Source organism: Salmo trutta, chromosome 21, assembly GCF_901001165.1.
Source record: "Salmo trutta chromosome 21, fSalTru1.1, whole genome shotgun sequence".
NCBI classification, from domain to species: domain Eukaryota; kingdom Metazoa; phylum Chordata; class Actinopteri; order Salmoniformes; family Salmonidae; genus Salmo; species Salmo trutta.
In genome coordinates this window covers 19,431,171-19,450,399 of record NC_042977.1, presented here as the reverse complement: position 1 = coordinate 19,450,399, position 19,229 = coordinate 19,431,171, and the positions used below count along the sequence as shown (strand labels likewise).

Genomic DNA, 19,229 nt, shown 5'->3' with positions numbered 1-19,229 from the left:
GAATGATGGTGAAAACGTGTAGAAATATTGTTGTTAAGTGTAGAAATGTTGGTGTTAAATGGAGAAATGTTGGTGTTAAATGGAGAAATGTTGGGGTTAAATGGAGAAATGTTGGGGTTAAATGGAGAAATGTTGGGGTTAAGTGGGTAAAAGTTTTAGAAGTCAGAGGGTGTATGGAGGGACGTGTCAAAATGCTGAATTTTGGCACTTTAGTCTTTATTAATATTAAAAATCAGATTTATTTAATTATCCATGTGGTATATATTAAAGAGCACTTCATGTAATATAACAGGCTTTTAAAATATAATATTGGCGCACAAATTCTACATAAAATATCAAAGGGACGCACGCAAAAGGCACTCTTTTTGTGGAGTGACCCTGAAGTGCTCAAAGTTCAAATTATAAAATACTTTGACAATCCTGTTTGTAAGCGGTTAAATGATATCAAACTCAACATTTTATCCTTTTCAGTGATGAAGACATGGATTTCTCATGGTATGGTAGGGTATGCAAAATGGTCTCCTGAATGTTTTGGCAATCAGGTCAGGAAAGTCTACCACAGGCAAACATGTATGGAAGGTTCCGTTCAAATCAAAAGGGATGCAGTCAGAAAGGGATTAAAATCATATGGAACGACCCAATAACTCTTACTACAACGGATGAGTCCCAAATGGCACCCTATTCCCTATTTAGTGCGCTACTTTTGGCTAGAGGCCTATGGAACCTGGTTAAAAGTAGTGCACTACATGGAAAATAGGCTGCCTTTTTGGATGCAACCAACATCTCCACCTGCAACCAACGTCTCCACCTGCATGCGTCTAGGAGCATGTGACCCTCTGGCACGCTCACCTGACCTCTAACCCCACCCGTCACGACCACCACCCCCGTCGTACCACCCTCCTCATCCCATCTGCCATCAATGCCATCTGTTGGTCTGTCTGTCTGTCTCTCACAAAACAAGGACCCGCCCACCTTCTCATGAACAAATGGACTCCTGTCTGTGTGTCTGATTGCGGGGGTGTTTTCTGTGTGATAAGAAAGCAATCCCGCAATTGTCGGTTTTTAACTGTGCCTTTTTAGAGAAGAGGTTCAGGCGCTGTGGATTTTTTTTGAATTTGTACTCTTTTGATGGCATGGCCACCAAAATAGGATGAGTGGTAATTCAAACAATTACAATTGGAAAAAAATTGGAAATGCCTTGATAATTCTTAAAGAATACCTTTCTATGATGTAATTGAAGGTATCTGGTTCCTAGATTGAGATGGCACTATGTCCTATTCTTCCATCCATTACACCAGCAGTATGCCTTAAGTATACATTTTACATTCTGTCTGTTACAACGTAAAATTATGAATTATCAGCAAAATAATTTGCCTAATGTTTGAATGTCACTACTTTAATATTTCTAGAATATGTATATATTGTTGTGTCATGTCTTTGTCCTATAACCACTGCTGTAAATATTGAAATATTTGGTTGTATTAATCCTATACATTGTTATGAAGTACATTTGTACTAATTCAACTTTCATCACTTAGGCCTATATATGTGTGATGTTGTTTTTAGTGCTGGTTTAGACACTGTCAACATGATAAAAAAGGTACATCTTTATATGGCGTTTATATTACGTTGTCTATTGATTTGAATGAGTTTTCTAACAGTTGTAAACGGAGAGCTCATGAACAGACTCCATTGACCTCTGGGGCTGTATGAATCAGGTGTATCAGAGTAGGAGTACTGAGCTAGGATCATTCATTGTGATCTAAAATGCAGAACTGATCCTAGATCAGCACTCCTACTCGGAGACGATTCATACATACGGGCCCTGGGCTTCATTCAGAGGTGATGATGATATATCGAATAAAAAGCTTGGTCTTGTTTTGAGACACTGAGTGTGCAATGTGTGAGGGAAAGGGCTTTCAAGCGGCGTTTTGTTGCTCTACACAGTCAAGCATGTACATATTGGTTGTGTCCCAAATGGCACCATATTCCCTGTATAGTGCACTACTTCTGACCAGCGCCTTAGGGGAATTTGGGTGCTATTTTGGACTCAGACATGGTCATTAAAGGGGCAATCTGCATTTGCTTCATCCATTTTTTGACTTAGAAATTAATGATATGTACCCATTGATTGTTGAAGAATATAACTTATAAATGCCTCATGAGCTTAGTTCAACTGTCGTACCCCATCAGAACCCTAAATATAAACTTGTTTTACTCCAATGTTTGTAAACAATGTAAACGTAACAAACGATACAGAGCCTCAAAACATGGTTTAAACTATACATTTGATATCATGGATGGTCAGTCCTTGCATCCATAGCTCTGTCTGTGAATTTGAGAGTGGTCACATTTCTCCAGCCCCTACACTCAGCTTTTTACCAAATCACTTTGTTTCAACTGCTGATTGCCGATTTAAAGTCTTTGATAATACCATCACATTGTTTATTTACATTACTGATAGAAAGCAAAGTTAGCCTGTTCCCATGACCGCACCATTGAAGGGAGTCAGACATGATTGCCATCACAATTTATTTCTAAATAACAGAATGACCAACGTCTTACAGAACCGCACAGTAATCAACAGTAATTTTGTGTTCTTAGATTTTTTTTCCCTGCCATACTGACTGCCAAAGTATGGAAAATGGTAACATATGTCGTTGAAACTCGATTATGCTCCCTGTGCATATAGAGTGCCTTCAGAAAGTATACAGACCCCTTGACTTTTTCCACACTTTGTTACATTACAGCCTTATTCTGAAATTGATTAAATAATTCTTTCCCCTCATCCATCTACACACAATACCCCATAATGACAAAACAAAAACAGGTTTTTAGACTTTTTTACTCAATCATTTGTTGAAGCAGCAATTACAGTCTTGCGTCTTCTTGGGTATGACACTATAAGCTTGGCACACCTGTATTTGGGGAGTTTCTCCCTTTCTTCTCTGCAGATCCTCTCAAGCTCTGTCAGGTTGGATGGGGAGCGTTGCTGCATAGCTATTTTCAGGTCTCTCCAGAGATGTTCGATCGGGTTCAAGTCCGGGCTCTGGCTGGGCCACTCAAGGACATTCAGAAACTTGTCCTGAAGCCATTCCTGTGTTGTCTTGGCTGTGTGCTTAAGGTCTTTGTCCTGTTGGAAGGTGAACCTTAACCCCCAGTCTGAGGTCCTGATTTTCATCAAGAATCTCTCTGTACTTTGTTCCATTCTTCTTTTCCTCAATCCTGACTAGTCTCCACGTCCCTCCCGCTGTTAAACATTCCCACAGCATGATGCTGCCACCACCATGCTTCACCGTAGGGATGGTGCCAGGATTCCTCCAAACGTGACGCTTGGCATTCAGGCCAAAGAGTTCAATCTTGGTTTTATCAGACCAGAGAATCTTATTTCTCATGGTCTGAGGGTTGCCTTTTGGGAAACTCCAAGCGGGCTGTCATGTTCCTTCTACTGAGGAGTGGCTTCCGTCTGGCCAGTCTACCATAAAGGCCTGATTGGTGGAGTGTTGCAGAGATGGTTGTCCTTCTGGAATGTTCTCCCATCTCCACAGAGGAACTCTGGAGCTCTGTCAGAGTGACCATCAGGTTCTTGGTCACCTCCCTGACCAAGGCCCTTCTCCCCCGATGGCTCAGTTTGGCCGGGCAGCAAGCTCTAGGAAGAGTCTTGGTGGTTCCAAACTTCTTCCATTTAAGAATGATGGAGGCCACTGTGTTCTTGGGGAACTTTGATGCTGCAGAAATGTTTTGGAGCCTTTCTCAAATCTGTGCCTCAACATAATCCTGTCTCGGAGCTCTAAGGACAATTCTTTCAACCTCATGGGTTGGGTTTTCCTCATACATGCGCTGTCAACTGTGGGACCTTAATATAGATAGGTAATTTAATTTGATTTGTGTGCCGATCCAAATCATGTCCAATCAATTGAATTTACCACAGGTGGACTCCAAGTTGTAGAAACATCTCAAGGATGATCAATGGAAACAGGATGCACCTGAGCTCAATTTCGAGTCTCTTAGCAAAGGGTCTGAATACCCAAGTAAATAACGTATTTCTGTTTTTTTTGCTGAGGATTTTTTATTTATTTAATCAATTTTAGAATAAGGCTGTAACATAACAAAATGTGGAATAAGTCATGCACTTGTACAAACATTGTGTCTGTGTCCCAAATGGCACCCTTTGCCCTATATTGTGCAATGCTTTGTTCACTATATAGAGGATATGGTGCTATTTGGGACGCAGAATGCATTTGTAGCTGTGTCATTATTAGAGTGAATTGATCAGACTAAGAAGCTCTATACATCAGAACATTAACGCCATCAGTCCAGCTCCACCCACTCCATTCCATTTAGCGTGAGGAGACAGACTCAGCACATAACATTCAATTCACATCTTCTCTAGTGGCCATAGTGTTTGGTCTAGAGTCTAGACTAGTGTCACAAGTCCAAAGAAATAGAATTACACAATGGGTAGACCACACTCAATAATGGCCGCTGGCCCACCCATTACGGAACGCTGACTTGAATGGGAATGTCCGTTCTGGTAATTCTATTTCTATGGTCAAGTCAGCCAGAGGAATGACTTCTCTACATACACAAGGTGAAAAGAGTTCTGGGAATTCCATTCTAAGGCCCATTGGGTAAACAGTGAAGGGAGAGTAGCGCCATGTGGAGGTCAGGCCAGCCCTGTGCATTATCTCCCCTATAGCCCGCTGGGGCCTGCTGTCTGAAATCCAGCATGTTTGTAGTTGTGCTGCAAATCACTTCCCTAATGATCCGGTCCTGCATGCTGTTTAGTTAGGTGTTCCTGGTTAGCGGAGGTTAGACAGCTCTACCTCTGATTACTAGCCCTCTGGATGGTATATTTCTCACTGTTGTACTATGGTCCAGAGGAGAGTGGAGGAATCTGGCTTGTGTTCTGTAGGGGGGGGAAAAAAACGTTTTGGAAATGGGTACTACCTTCATTCGTCCAATAAGAACACAGATTGTCACTTTGCGTTGCAAAACCTTTTGCTACGGTGGGCCCTACTGAACACGACCATGGTTTCCTTGGGCTAATTCGATCACAGTGACTGATAGACTGTTACTTCTGCGTTGGGGAACCTTTATTGTGGTCATTTACCACACTAAGAGCAGTACATCCACGGGGGCTGCTTTCGCCAGCCAGAAGCGTTTATATTGCCTCTCTGTATTTTATTTTACCGCCTTCCGCGTTCATTTTAATACCTCGATAAGCTTTATAGGTTGTGGTTTTCTAGTTTTGTTTCCTTGTCTTACAAAGTTATTATTTCAAGACACTAAATGGATCATGCATATCCAATCACACCATATTACCAACTGTAATTTATGTATGCAATATGTAATATGCACAAATTCACATCTGGAAATTACCTTAGCTAGCGATATGGATGGAGATGAGCTAGCTACCTTTTATGTGTCCATGGCCTGTTCCATGGTCTGGCTGGCGTCGCCATGGCAACAGAGTGCGACAGCACGCCCAACAGCCCAGGTTATGCCAATCAATCCCCGATGATTAAAATGATTCATTAGGTTTAATGTGGGTGTCTCAGAGGTCCTCCCTGCGATGACGGGACAAATCGCTTTATGGCCCTTCCACCACTAGAGCGTGGCACTCTGTATGAATACTTGGCATGGCCCATCAAAGTAATTAGATAGCCTTTGTGTTATGACTGATCCTCAGCCATTACACACACCTCCTCGCTGATGAAAGATGGGGAAGGAGAACGAAGACGTGGTAGTTAGTCATTCCTCGACATGTTTCAATGTGTTCCGTGGAGGATATATGGGATGTGTGACTCAAATGGCACCCTATTCCCATATACTGTGCGCTATTTTTGACCAGGCCCCTGGTCAAAAATGTAGGGTATACTGTAGGGTGCCATTTGGGAGGCATCCGCAAGTCACCTGTCAGGAGGAGCTGGAGATAATTGAATGACGACGCTGTTCCTCCGTGGCGTTCCGTGGCGTGCGCTCTGGCTGTTCAGGACGGTTAATGGCCTGTGCTAGGGCGTCAGCCGAGAGGCTTCGTTAACACCTACAGTACTAACATCCATCTCGTCTCATCTCCGTCCACCCTGCGTCACCAGCATGCTCCTCCGTCCTCCTCTCTGTCTGTCAGTCTAACCTCTGTTTGACCTGGCCACGATGAAGGACAAGAGCAGGTCATGTCTTGATGGCTCCTGGTAAGTGTATTGCAGAGCCATATATTTAGAGAGTTTGGTCAACTTTTAGTCCCTTCTATTTATTCTTAGATTTATAGATGTACTGTAAATGCATCCTAATAGATTTGGTCGAATCTCAATGTCCAAACTCTTAAATGTAAGGCTCTGGTGTACTGTATGTGTCGGATAGTTGTGTGTGTTGAATAACCAGGATGTTGGCCCCTCCCTCTTTCAGCCCAACAACACCAACACAGGCCCAAGCCCGTACCAGACAGACGGACAACAGACAGGCCGACACTCTGTGTCTGTAGAGGTGCAGAGACAGAGACAGAGGCAGGAGGAGAGAGACGCCTTCCAACAGGCGCAGAGACAGTACAGCTCCCTGCCACGGTGAGAGAGCGAGGGTGTGTGTGTGTCTGCGTGCATCTGCGTAACAGAGAGGGAGAGAGAACACACATAGGCCGTACAATGTTTTCCACGTTCAACATAATCACAATATTTTTTCAATTTACATTTGAGTCATTTAGCAGACGCTCTTATCCAGTGCGAATTACAGGAGCAATTAGGGTTAAGTGCCTTGTTCAAGGGCACAACGACAGATTTTTCACCTAGTCTGCTCAGGGTTTTGGACAAGCCGTGTTTCGGTAACTGGCCCAACGCTCTTAACCGCTTGGCTGACTGCCGTGACCATGGTATTATGCATTCATATACATAACATCAGCCTGATATTATCAGCCCACATATACAAATGAGTCATTCCTGTCAAAGCACAAATCAAATGTTATTGGTCACACACATATTTAGCAAATGCTTGTGTTACTACTGCACTGTTGGAGCTAGGATCTAACAATTCACAAAAATATACATACATCTGAAGTAAAAGAATGGAATTAAGAAATATATGAATATTAGGATGAGCAATGTCGGAGTGGCATGGACTAAAATACAGTAGAATAGAATACAGTATGTTAACATGATTAAAGTGACGTGTTCCATTATTAAAGTGATCATTGATTCCATGTCTATGTACAGTTGCAGTCATTTAAAACTCATTATTCAACCACTCCACAAATTTCTTGTTAACAAACTATAGTTTTGGCAAGTCGGTTAGGACATCTACTTTGTGCGTGACACGAGTAATTTTTCTAACAATTGTTTACAGACAGATTATTTAATTTATAATTCACTGTATCACATTTCCAGTGGGTCAGAAGTTTACATACACTAAGTTGACTGTGCCTTCAAACAGCTTGGAAAATTCTAGAAAATGATGTAATGGCTTTAGAAGCTTCTAATAGGCTAATTGACATCATTTGAGTCAATTGGAGGTGTACCTATGGATGTATTTCAAAACCTACCTTCAAACGCAGTGCCTCTTTGCTTGACATCATGAGAAAATCAAAATAAATCAGCCAAGACCTCAGAAAAAAAATTGTAGGCCTCCACAAGTCTGGTTCATCCTTGGGAGAAATTTCCAAACGCCTGAAGGTACCATGTTCATCTGTACAAACAGTAGTAAGCAAGTATAAACACCATGGGACTACGCAGTCATCATACCGCTCAGGAAGGAGACGTGTTCTGTCTCCTAGAAATGAATGAACCTTAGTGCAAAAAGTGCATATCAATCCCAGAACAACAACAAAGGACCTTGTGAAGATGCTGGAGGAAACAGGTACAAAAGTATCTGTATCCACAGTAAAACGAGTCCTATATCGTAGTCCTATAGTGTTTGGCCATAATGACCATCGTTGTGTTTGGAGGACAAAGGGAGAGGCTTGCAAGCCGAAGAACACCATCCCAACCGTGAAGCACGGGGGTGGCAGCATCATGTTGTGGGGGTGCTTTGCTGCAGGAGGTACTGGTGCACTTCACAAAATAGATGGCATCATGAGGCAAGAAAATTGTGGATATATTGAAGCATCATCTCAAGACATCAGTCAGGACGTTAAAGCTTGGTCTTCCAAATGGGTCTTCCAAATGGACAATGACCCCAAGCATACTTCCAAAGTTGTGGCAAAGTGGCATAAGGACAACAAAGTCAAGGTATTGGAGTGGCCGTCACAAAGCCCTGACTTCAATCCTATAGAACATTTGTGGGTAGAACTGAAAAAGCGTGTGCGAGCAAGGAGGCCTACAAACCTGACTCAGTTACACCAGCTCTGTCAGGAGGAATGGGCCAGAATTCACACAACTTACTGTGGGAAGCTTGTGGAAGGCTACCCGAAACGTTTGACCCAAGTTAAACAATTTAAAGGCAATGCTACCAAATACTAATTGAGTGTATGTAAACTTCTGACCCACTGGGAATGTGCTGAAATAAATAATTCTCTCTGCTATTATTCTGACATTTCACATTCTTAAAATAAAGTGGTGATCCTAACTGACCTAATACGGAAATTTTACTAGGATTAAATGTCAGGAATTGTGAAAAACTGAGTTTAAATGTATTTTACTAAGGTGTATATAAACTTCCGACTTCAACTGTATGTAGGGCAGCAGCCTTTAAGGTGCAGGGTTGAGTAACTGGGTGGTTGATGTCCTTGATGATCTTTTTGGCCTTCCTGTGAAGGTGCTGTAGGTGTCCTGGAGGGTAGGCGATGTGCCCCCAGTGATGTGTTGTGAAACCGTAGTCTGGGTCTGCGTCCCAAATGACCCCCTATTCTCTACATAAGGTACGCTTTTGACCAGAGCCCTAAAGGAATAGGTTGCCATTTGCGATGCAGCCAGGCTGTATCACGTTACCAGCCCCAGTAATCTGACATGATCACACTAATCTGAGATAATGCGGTTACCTTTGATCGACATGATATGTGTGTTATTACAGGAAGTGTTGTGTCTGTCTGTGGCTTATGATTGGCTGAGGGTTTAGAGGATAGTTCATGCTTGTGGTTGGCTGAGGGATTATAGGATAGGTCATGCTTGTGTAGTGGGAAGCTGCTAAATGAGCTTGACTGGACTGTACTGTGAATGGTAGATGTGTTGTGGTAGCGATGAATGTGTGTACAGGTGTGTGTGTGTGTGGGGGGGGGGGCAAACTGTAATCAGTTTAATTAACTTCAGGGGGTGGTTTTCCCCAGACCCTCCACAATTACAGTACACTAAACTGTCAAAGCCTAGTAGATGTTGAAAACTAGTAGGTCCAACCACATCAAATTGCAAACCTTGCTAGCGACTGTAGAAACTGGAGGAAGCATGTGGTCGAACTGCTCTGCAGCTGAACCATGATACTGTATGCTAACTAGTACAGTCAGTGGTGAGTTTGAACCAACAGATATATTTTACAGTAACCTGAGATACACTACATGACCAAAAGTATGTCGACACCTGCTCATTCCAAGATCATAGGCATTACTATGGAGTTGGTCCCCTCTTTGATGATATAACAGCCTCTATTCTTCTGGGAAAGCTTTCCACTAGATGTTGGAACATTGCTGCGTGGACTTGCTTCCATTCAGCCATGAGCGTAAGTGAGGTTGGGCACTGATGTTGGGTGATTAGGCCTGGCTTGCAGTTGGTGTTACAATTCATCCCAAAGGTGTTTGATGGGGTTGAGGTCAGGGCTCTGTGCAGGCCAGTCAAGTTGTTCCACACCGATCTCGACTAACCAATTCTGTGTGGACTTCGCTTTGTGCACGGGGGCATTGTCTGAAACAGGAAAGGGCCTTCCCCAAACTGCTGCCTCAAAGTTGGAAGCACAGAATCATCTAGAATGTAATTGAATGCTGTAGCGTAAACATTTCCCTTCACTGGAACTAAGGGACCTAGCCCAAACCATGGAAAAACAGCCCAGACCATTATTCCTCCTCCACCAAACGTTAGTTGGCACTGTGCATTTGGGCAGGTAGAGTTCTCCTGGCATCCACCAAACCCAGATTAGTCCGTCGGACTGCCAGATGGTGAAGCGTGATTCATCACTCCAGAGAACGAGTTGCCACTGCTCCAGAGTCCAATGGCGGCGAGCTTTGCACCACTACAGCCGATGCTTGTTATTGCGCATGGTGATCTAAATCTTGTGTGCGGCTGCTCTGCCGTGGAAATCCATTTCATGAAGCTCCCGACGAACAGTTATTGTGTTGACGTTGCTTCCAGTGGCAGTTTGGAACTCGGTAGTGAGTGTTGAACCGAGGACAGACGATTTGTGCGCACTTCAGCACTCGGCAGTCCCGTTCTGTAAGCTTGTGTGTCCTACCACTTCGCAGCTGAGCTGTTGTTGCTTCGAGACTTTTCCACTTCACAATAACACCACTTACAGTTGACCGGGGCAGCTCTAGCAGGGCAGAACATTTACGATCTGACTTGTTGGAAAGGTGGCGTCCTATGACGGTGCCATGTTGAAAGTCACTGAACTCTTCAGTGAGGCCGTTCTACTGCCAATGTTTGTCTATGGAGATTGCATGGCCGTGTGGTCGATTTTATACACCTGACAGCAACAGGTGTGGCTGAAATGGTCAAATCCATTCATTTGAAGGGGTGTCCACATACTTTTGTGTATGTAGTGTATGTAACAGTAAATCCCCAGTATGCTCTCGACCTTACATTCTCCAGTCAGCAATGACTTATCACCAAGATGTAATCTCCTAGTCTCCGAGCTAGTACTTCATCAATTCTGCTTAATCCTCGGTTGTTGATACAGAATCCCACTTGTTAAATATTTGAAGAAGTAGCTCTGTTTAAGGCGGAGATTTATTGTACCAATGTCTCCGATGCCTGGTCAAAGAAACATCCTGTGGCTTTGTGGTGTAATTTCATTGTAATTCTATTAAAGCCAGTTGTTTGGATAAACCTGTTTTGTATTATCTTAAGAATCTGATTGTTTACCTTCAAAATGCCATTGGATGACCAGACCACAGGCTTGGAGTAATATGGGGCCTGGTATCAGCTTGTGTGATTTTGATGGATTTCATATGGCCCCAGACACACACACACACACACACACACACACACACACACACACACACACACACACACACACACACACACACACACACATACACACACACACAACTGCTGCCGTTGGTTGAATGGCTGAATCATGGCCAATGCGTTCAAAAACAGCTTTCATTCCAGATAAAGGTCAGTTTCCTCTTGGTGAAGCTTTGCTAAACAAGGGGTTCCAATTCAAATGCATCATTTGAACAATGACCGTTGTCAATGAAACAACATTGATCACACAGCCAAAGCCATGCCATTTACAGCAGGACCAAAGGGCCTCCCACTGCAACAGCTGCCGTAGCTTTGGTCTCTTTAGAACACTGTCTGTCTATGTGCGTCCCAAATGGCACCCTATTCCCCATATAGTGCACTACTTTTGACCAGAGCCCTATGGTTGTCCACTGAGGGAATGGAATAGTGTGCCATTTGGGACACAGAGAATGTGACTAATGCCACATGTTCCTCCTCCATCCCTCCTCTCGCTTTCTCTTTTTACATCATATGTACAGTACTGGCACAATATCTAATGGAGAAGAGATGGCTGGTTTACATTACTCACAGAGAAACAGGCCAATTGTCCTTTTATGTCAATGAAATGAAATCATATGTGGAAGATGAAGAGACCCGTCTTTTGAAATTGGAATTGCTCAACCAGGGGTTTAATGTAAATAGTTGGGTTTGTGTTTCAATTTACAGTACCTGTCAAAAGTTTGGACACACCTACTCATTAGAGGGGTTTTCTTTATTTTCGCTATTTTCTACATTATAGAATAATAGTGAAGACATCAAAACTATGAAATAACACACATGGAATCATGTGGTAAGCAAACAAAGTGTTAAACAAATAAATGTATTTTAGATGTTAGATTCTTCAAAGTAGCCACACTTTGCCTTGATGACAGCTTGAGGTTGTCACCTGGGATGCTTTTCCAACAGTCTTGAAGGAGTTCCCACATATGCTGAACACTTGTTGGCTGCTTTTCCTTCACTCTGCGGTCCAACTATTTCCAAACCATTTCAATTGGGTTAATGATAGTCCCACTAAGCGCAAACCAGATGGAATGGCGTATTGCTGCAGAATGCTGTTGTACTCATGCTGGTTACGTGTGCCTTGAATTCTAAATAAAACCCAGACAGTGTCACCAGCAAAACACCACCTCCTCCATGCTTCACTGTGGGAACTCATCAATCCAAAGGATAGATTTCCACTGGTCTATTGTCCATTGTTCGTGTTTCTTGGCCCAAGCAAGTCTCTTCTTCTTATTGGTGTCCTTTTAGTAGTGGTTTCTTTGCGGCAATTCGACCATGAAGGCCTGATTCACGCAGTCTCCTCTGAACAGTTGATGTTGAGATGTGTCTGTTAATTGAACTCTGTAAAGCATTTATTTGTGCTGCAATCTGAGGTGCAGTTAATTGCTGATTTCTGAGGCTGGTAACTCTAATGAAGATATCCTCTGCGGCAGAGGTAACTCTGGGTCTTCCTTTCCTGTGGTGGTCCTCATGACAGACAGTTTCATTATAGCGCTTGATGGTTTTTGCGACTGCTCTTGAAGAAACTTTTGTTTCTCTTTGCTTATTTGAGCTGTTTACATTTACGTCATTTAGCAGACGCTCTTATCCAGAGCGACTTACTGTTCTTGCCAATATGGACTTGGTCTTTTACCAAATAGGGCTATCTTCCCCCACCTTGTCACAACACAACTGACCAGCTCAAACGCATTAAGAAGGAAAGAAATTCCACGATAACTTTTAACAAGGCACACCTGTTAACTGAAATGCATTCCAGGTGACTACCTCATGAAGCTGGTTGAGGGAATGCCAAGAGTGTGCAAAGCGGTCATCAAGGCAAAGGGTGGCTACTTTGAAGAATCTCAAATATAAAATATATTTTGATTTGTTTAACACTTGTTTTGCTTACTACATGATTCCTTGTGTGTTATTTCATAGTTTTATTGTCTTCACTATTATTCTACAATGTAGGAAATAGTAAAAAATAAAGAAAAACCCTTGAATGAGTACGTGTGTCAAAACTTTTGACTGGTACTATATGTTATGGGTTGAAAGAATGCATATCTACACTGAACAAAAATAGAAACGCAACATTTAAATTGTTGGTCCCAAGTTTCATGAGCTGAAATAAAAGATCTACGAATAATATTTTTCCTTATACACAAAAAGCTTATTTCTCTCAAATTTTGTGCACAAATGTGTTTACATCCCTGTAATTGAGCATTTTTCCTTTGCCAAGATAATCCATCCACCTGACAGGTGTGGCATATCAAGAATCTGATTAAACAACATGATCATTACACAGGTGCACCTTGTGCTGGGGACAATAAAAGGCCACTCTAAAATGTGCAGTTTTTTCACAAAACACAATTCCACAAATGTCTCAAGTTTTGAGGGAGTGTGCAATAGGCATGCTTATTGCAGGAATGTCCACCAGATCTGTTGCCAATTGAATGTTAATTTCTCTACCATAATCCACCTCAACGTAATTTTTGAGAATTTGGCAGTATTTCCAGCCGGCCTCACAACCGCAGACTGTGTATGGCGTCGTGTGGGCGAGCGGTTTGCTGATGTCAACTTTGTGAACAGAGTGCCCCATAGTGGCGGTTAGTTTATGGTATGGGCTGGCATAAGCTACGGACAACGAACACAATTGCATTTTATCGATGGCAATTTGAATGCAAAGAGATACCATGACGAGATTGTGAGGCCCATTGTGGTATCTACGAGCAACAGATGCATATCTGTATTCCCAGTCATGTGAAATCCATAGATTCGGGCATAATTGATTTATTTAGACTGACTGATTTCCTCATATGAACTGTAACTCTGTAAAATCAATGAAATTGTTGCGTGTTGAGTTTATATTTTTGGTCAGTATATTTCTAACCGGTCATCTTCACACAAAGGTCTGGTATCACACACATTTTTCATTATAATGGTTTTCTTCAAATACAGAAATAATCTGCTTTCTTCTTCACAGGTGGTTGATAAATCCACTAATTATGCATGGCTCTGAGACAAAAGCCTGTTCGTTGCAGACCTGGGTTCAAATACTATTTGAAATCTTTCATATACTTTGAGTGTTTGCTCTATCCTGCCTAGAGTGCCAGGTGGGTGGGGTTTACCGTTTAGGGACTATTCTATTGGTCCATCAGACAAGCTCAATCAAGCACAGATTAAGTATTTGAAATGATTTCAAATAGTGTTTGAACCCAGGTCTGGTTCGTTGATGTTATTCAGTCTATTCCATTTCTCCTGCCCCTGAGATAAGCAGTGCTCTAGGCCTGAACACTCATGCATATCATATGGGCTGAACACAGAGAGCTCACAAAGTGCCCAGTCAAGCATGAGTCGGGGTGATGTCACACACACACACATCTGCAGGGCTGACTGACTGTATGTTGTATGGAAGAAGGAGGCTGACAGCTCCTCCGTTTTTAAATACCATGTCAGATTTCTACTGTGAAACCGCCAGAGTGACATAGTGGGTCCGGTTGAGTCTCATTTGCAGCAGGGCTGCTATTACTGCCTGTCAAACCCAATGGGCCTGTCTGTCCTTCACAAAAGGGCTATATGGATGGAAATGGATGTGTCACTGTCCCTCTAGGTTTATGTGTTTCTGTGTTTTTATTGTGTGCTAAATTGCCTATTGGTTATGGGTGGGGCTGGGCTTTGTCTGGTTCGGCCTCTCTCTGTGGAATCTCCTCTTTCCGAGTCATTGCACCCCTTCTCTTTAAAACCCTCTTAACATCTTCACTCGTGTCTCATCCGTAGAAATAGCATCACCACTGGTACACTCTAAATGGCAGCCTGTTTTATTCCCATGGGTACAGTATAAATAGACGCCAGTCCAGTCCACCCATTATGGGATCATTGGCTTCAATGTGGAATCCCATTCTAGTCATTCTATTTCTGTGGTCTCACCTTTTTCTCTCACTTTCTCACCCTTCTCTTTCTGAGTCAATGCCCTCTTCCTCTTTAAAACGCTCTTTTCACTCGAGTCTCGCACTACCTTTCATTCACGCTTTCGCCCTCCCTCCGCAGGCAACCCAGGAAGAACCCCAGCTCCATCTCGCAGGACTCCTGGGACAAGGTCTACCCGCCGGGTGATGGCTTCCAGACGGCCAAGGAGAACCCTCGCTACTCTAGCTACAAGGGCTCCAGAAACGGCTACCCGGGGATGAGCGGCGTGAATGCCCGCGTCCTCCTGGAGGCCCAGGAGCTGCTGAGGCAGGAGCAGAGACGCAGGGAGCAGGAGGCCAAAGGGAAGCAGCTACTCCTAGCGCCCCCGCAGGAGCACCCCGGGAACAACACCTATGACGGGTACTCGGCTCACAAGGACCCTGTGTCGCCTAAGGGCCCCTATAGACAGGACGTACCCCCCTCGCCCTCCCAGCTGGCCAGGCTCAACAAGCTGCAGGGGCCCGAGAAGGGAAGGCCCTTCTACTCCTGAGGGAACAGAGGAAAGGGGAAGGTATAGGGGAAGGGACAGGGCTTCCAAGAGGAGGCCACAATTGGTGGCGATGGATATGGACAACTTGAGGAGCTGCGTTATATAGAATGGGGAAGCTCCTTCTACTCCTGAGGGGATAGGGATAGGGACAGGCAAGAGGGGGCCACAGTTGTGGAAGACGTGGACAACTTGAGGAGCTGATTAGCCGAGATTGAAGAGTTAGGGACTGCACAGTGGGTGTTTGAAATAATGGCTTATCCTGGACGTGACCTCTTAGTCGTCCATTCAGTCCTAGTCAGTCATGTTCCCCTCCTACAGACTGTTTGTTGTTAAGTGAGACTTTCTGTATTTATGGTCACAATGCTTTCTGGGTAGTAGTGTTGTGTGATTCACAGACATCTGTTACCCTCACGCTCTGACAATCAAACAGATAGGCAAACGGACGTTATTTTAAGCCATGGACAAGTGTGTGGGTGTGTGTGCCTTTGTGCATGCGTGCATGTGAGAGAGACCGTGTGTCTGAATGTGAGTGAGCGAGGTGCGAGTGTGGTGTGGTCTCCATCATTGACACTTCCGTTGTGGTCTGGTGTTGTTAACCATGGCTCCTACATGACCTGTCACCCCTGCCCCTTGCCCACCCCTGGCCAGGAAAAACCCCTGGGCTGCCTAGACAGTACTACTCTAACACTAAGTCAAAACAACAATGCTGAGCTTCTATCAGTATTCTATTTATCTGTTTTAATTGTTTTTGTCTTTATGAGAAGCCCCTTCAGTAGTCCCCAGAGGGTTCGAGAAAAGAGAGAGAGAGAGAGAGTGAAAAGAGAGGGAGTGTGTTAAAGGAGGGGGAGAAGGAGGGCATAGCACTGGTTATTAATGAAGGCCCCTCATAAATGATTCATGTGTGTGTCGTCTCCACAGAGAGTGAGAGAGAGGTCTCTGATCCACTGCCTGGCCTCTCCACTCTGGGCACGGCTAACCTGGCCTGCCTGTCTGCCTGTCTCTGGCTCTATCCTCTCCTCCTCCCCACCTCTCCTCTTCCCCCGTCAGCCCTGCACTGAATTTTTCATCACAAGCCACCTGCTGCCTGCCACAGCCAAAGAACAGAACACAGTCGCAAGAGGCTGCTCCGGAGTGGAGGGCCACATCACGGTTTCGCTCCACAAAGAAACAGAAAGAGAGACAATCGGAATACTGATGCAAGATTTCGGTTTAATCGACCCATCTTCCTTTGTTAATAAAAATATGAAATTGTGTTTGAGTGGTAGTTGTGTTCAGCTGCCGTATAGCTGAGAACTAGTGAGTCACTCTCCTCTTGTATATAATGGGCCTTTAATGTGACGATGCTCGGATGTCTATGAAATGTACAGAATGGTGGAGATGAATGCAACCGAACAAAGGAGAGTGCGGCGAACACACAAAAGGGGGAAAAAAAGAAAATGACTGGCGTATGTACTCTGTGTCGCCTCGTGGTATACTATAACAGAAGTGTCTGGCACCTCGCTGCTTTGGAGATGTGCTTCAATGTGTTCTCCCTACGCCAAGAACAGTCATATGAAATGCATTAGCTTCCATTTGTGAGTTAACGCAGGCTGCGTCCCAAATGGCACCCTATTCCCTACATAGTGCACTACTTTTGACCAGATCCCTATGGGTGAGCTAAATAGTTTGAGTGCCATTTGGGACTCAGGCCATGGTGTGAGAGAGCGAACTCCCTGTATCAGCTGTTGAACATGTCTAACATGGAAATAAGAGTGTTATGTCGTCTGCTCTGCAGTACTTTGCCAATGTCTGCAGTCTGGTGGGAATCTGTTGTCTGGTGTCCATTGCTAGCCTGGGTCCAGATCTGTTTGTGCTGTCTAGTTAACGTCTACGGTCATCGTTGTTAACAAGGGTGTAGGATGAAATTCCCTCGGCCTAGTCGCTGATCTTGGGTCAGTTTTGCATTTCCCTCACTAATGGTTAGGATTGGGGAGGGGAAAGCTGATCCTCGATCTGTACCCAGGGAAAACTCTAGCCCGGATGCAATTAACAAGACGGCACGAACAGACCTAGGACCAGGCTAGTTCATGGCTAGGTTCAGAGGTCTATAATAAGTGCCTGAGGAGGGAAAACAATGTGGTCAGATCCTTTTTGTAGCTAACTGACACACCATTACACAAGTATTTTTCACATACTGTTTGAATCTCTTCGGTACAGTATGTCATGATTGTTTTGGGGTACTTTTGTTTCCCTGAAAAGCTTTCGTTGTTTGGTTCTAGTTTTTTACAGTGAAAGTTAAAATAAGCCTCTGCATAGGTGATCAGTGTATTTGTATCCCGTCTGACTTCACAATGCTGTATGTATGTATCATGACGTTTAAAGTATAAAGCTATTGTAAGCACAGTGCAATTGTTTTTCAGACTTTGACCTGATATATTTAGAAATGTATACAGACCTTGTTCCTGTACATATCACATTTAAAATAAAAGGAGGCTGGTTTCAACCTGTTTACAACTGTCTTTCTGGGATTTATTCTATTCTTCATCTTGTCCTTTTGAAAAATGAACTGGCAGTGGTATCAGGTTCAGGAATCCTCATTAGTAGCAGTGAGTCTGGTTTCATCCACTCTTGAATCTTTAATATGCTTTTGGCTTCTTTATCATTAGGCTATTGTAGTTCTAGCTTCAAATCTTGAATTTTAATAGAGCTCTGTGCATATGTATGTCCCTGTATGATTGTGTGTGTACATGCCTTAGTACCTGCGTGTCAGCGTTTGCATTGTCAATGCAGTTAGTATGCTTTAGTAATCCCTCTGTGTTTCCTGTTGTTAATTGTAGTCATTCTTAGTGTCTCTCATAAGGGACTTGTTGAATGACACTGGCTACTGTGTGTGTTACTAGGGTTAAAGTTAACATTCTAAACAAATACCATTAAGCCATTTCAGGGGCGGGGGGCTCTCTTGAAACGGAGAGATGAGAGCGGAGGGAAAAAGACGTGGAAGGAGAGAAATCCTTCCGTCTCATCCTGTTTTTTTTTATCTTCGTAGCTTTGTGTGCTCTTTCATTGAGTGATAAAATAATGCCACAGAGAGAGTCGTGTCCTCATGCTGTTGTCTAAGCCTCCGGCCAGAGAAGGAGTTGTCGTCAACCTTCAGTCTTTTCCTGTTTGACACTTCTAGAGGAAACCGAAATATGTATTATTGCGTAGCTCAGGTCTGTTTGATCCCCTGCTATGGATGTGTCACGACAATGACTGACTTTGTTGTTTAGAATATGAGACAAGACTTTCACACGTTATTTTGCTTTATTTTCAAACGCAGGACTGACTACTGCGTCGTATTTACTAGGAACCAAAACGAGGAGGGACCTACCTGGATTTGTCTATTAATGGAAAACTTTTCACATTTTCTTACACTACAGCCTTATTCTAAAATGGATGATTTTTTTCCCCCCCGTTCAATCTACACACAATACCCCATAATGACAAAGCAAAAACAGGTTTTTATACATAAAAAAAAAATAACATTTACATAACTATTCAGACACTTTACTCAGTACTTCGTTGAAGCACCTTTGGCAAAGAATACAGCCTCGAGTCTTCTTGGGTATGACACTACAAGCTTGGCACACCTGTATTTGGGGAGTTTATCCCATTCTTCTCTGCAGATCCTCTCAAGCTCT

The 19,229-nt window shown here is 43.5% G+C and overlaps 1 protein-coding gene across 6 annotated transcripts in view; it reads left to right on the top strand.

Moving 5' to 3' along the window:
- LOC115156868 (partitioning defective 3 homolog) overlaps window positions 1-18,060 on the top strand; it is a 246,517-nt gene extending 228,457 nt beyond the window's left edge. For all 6 annotated transcript variants that reach the window (XM_029704658.1, XM_029704660.1, XM_029704657.1 and 3 more), the window contains 2 exons: window positions 6,409-6,563; window positions 15,162-18,060. In XM_029704658.1, coding sequence (XP_029560518.1) covers window positions 6,409-6,563; window positions 15,162-15,570 — 564 coding nt within the window. In that variant the 3' untranslated portion in view covers window positions 15,571-18,060. The remainder of the gene's footprint in view (window positions 1-6,408; window positions 6,564-15,161) is intronic.
- Window positions 18,061-19,229: the final 1,169 nt, after the last annotated feature.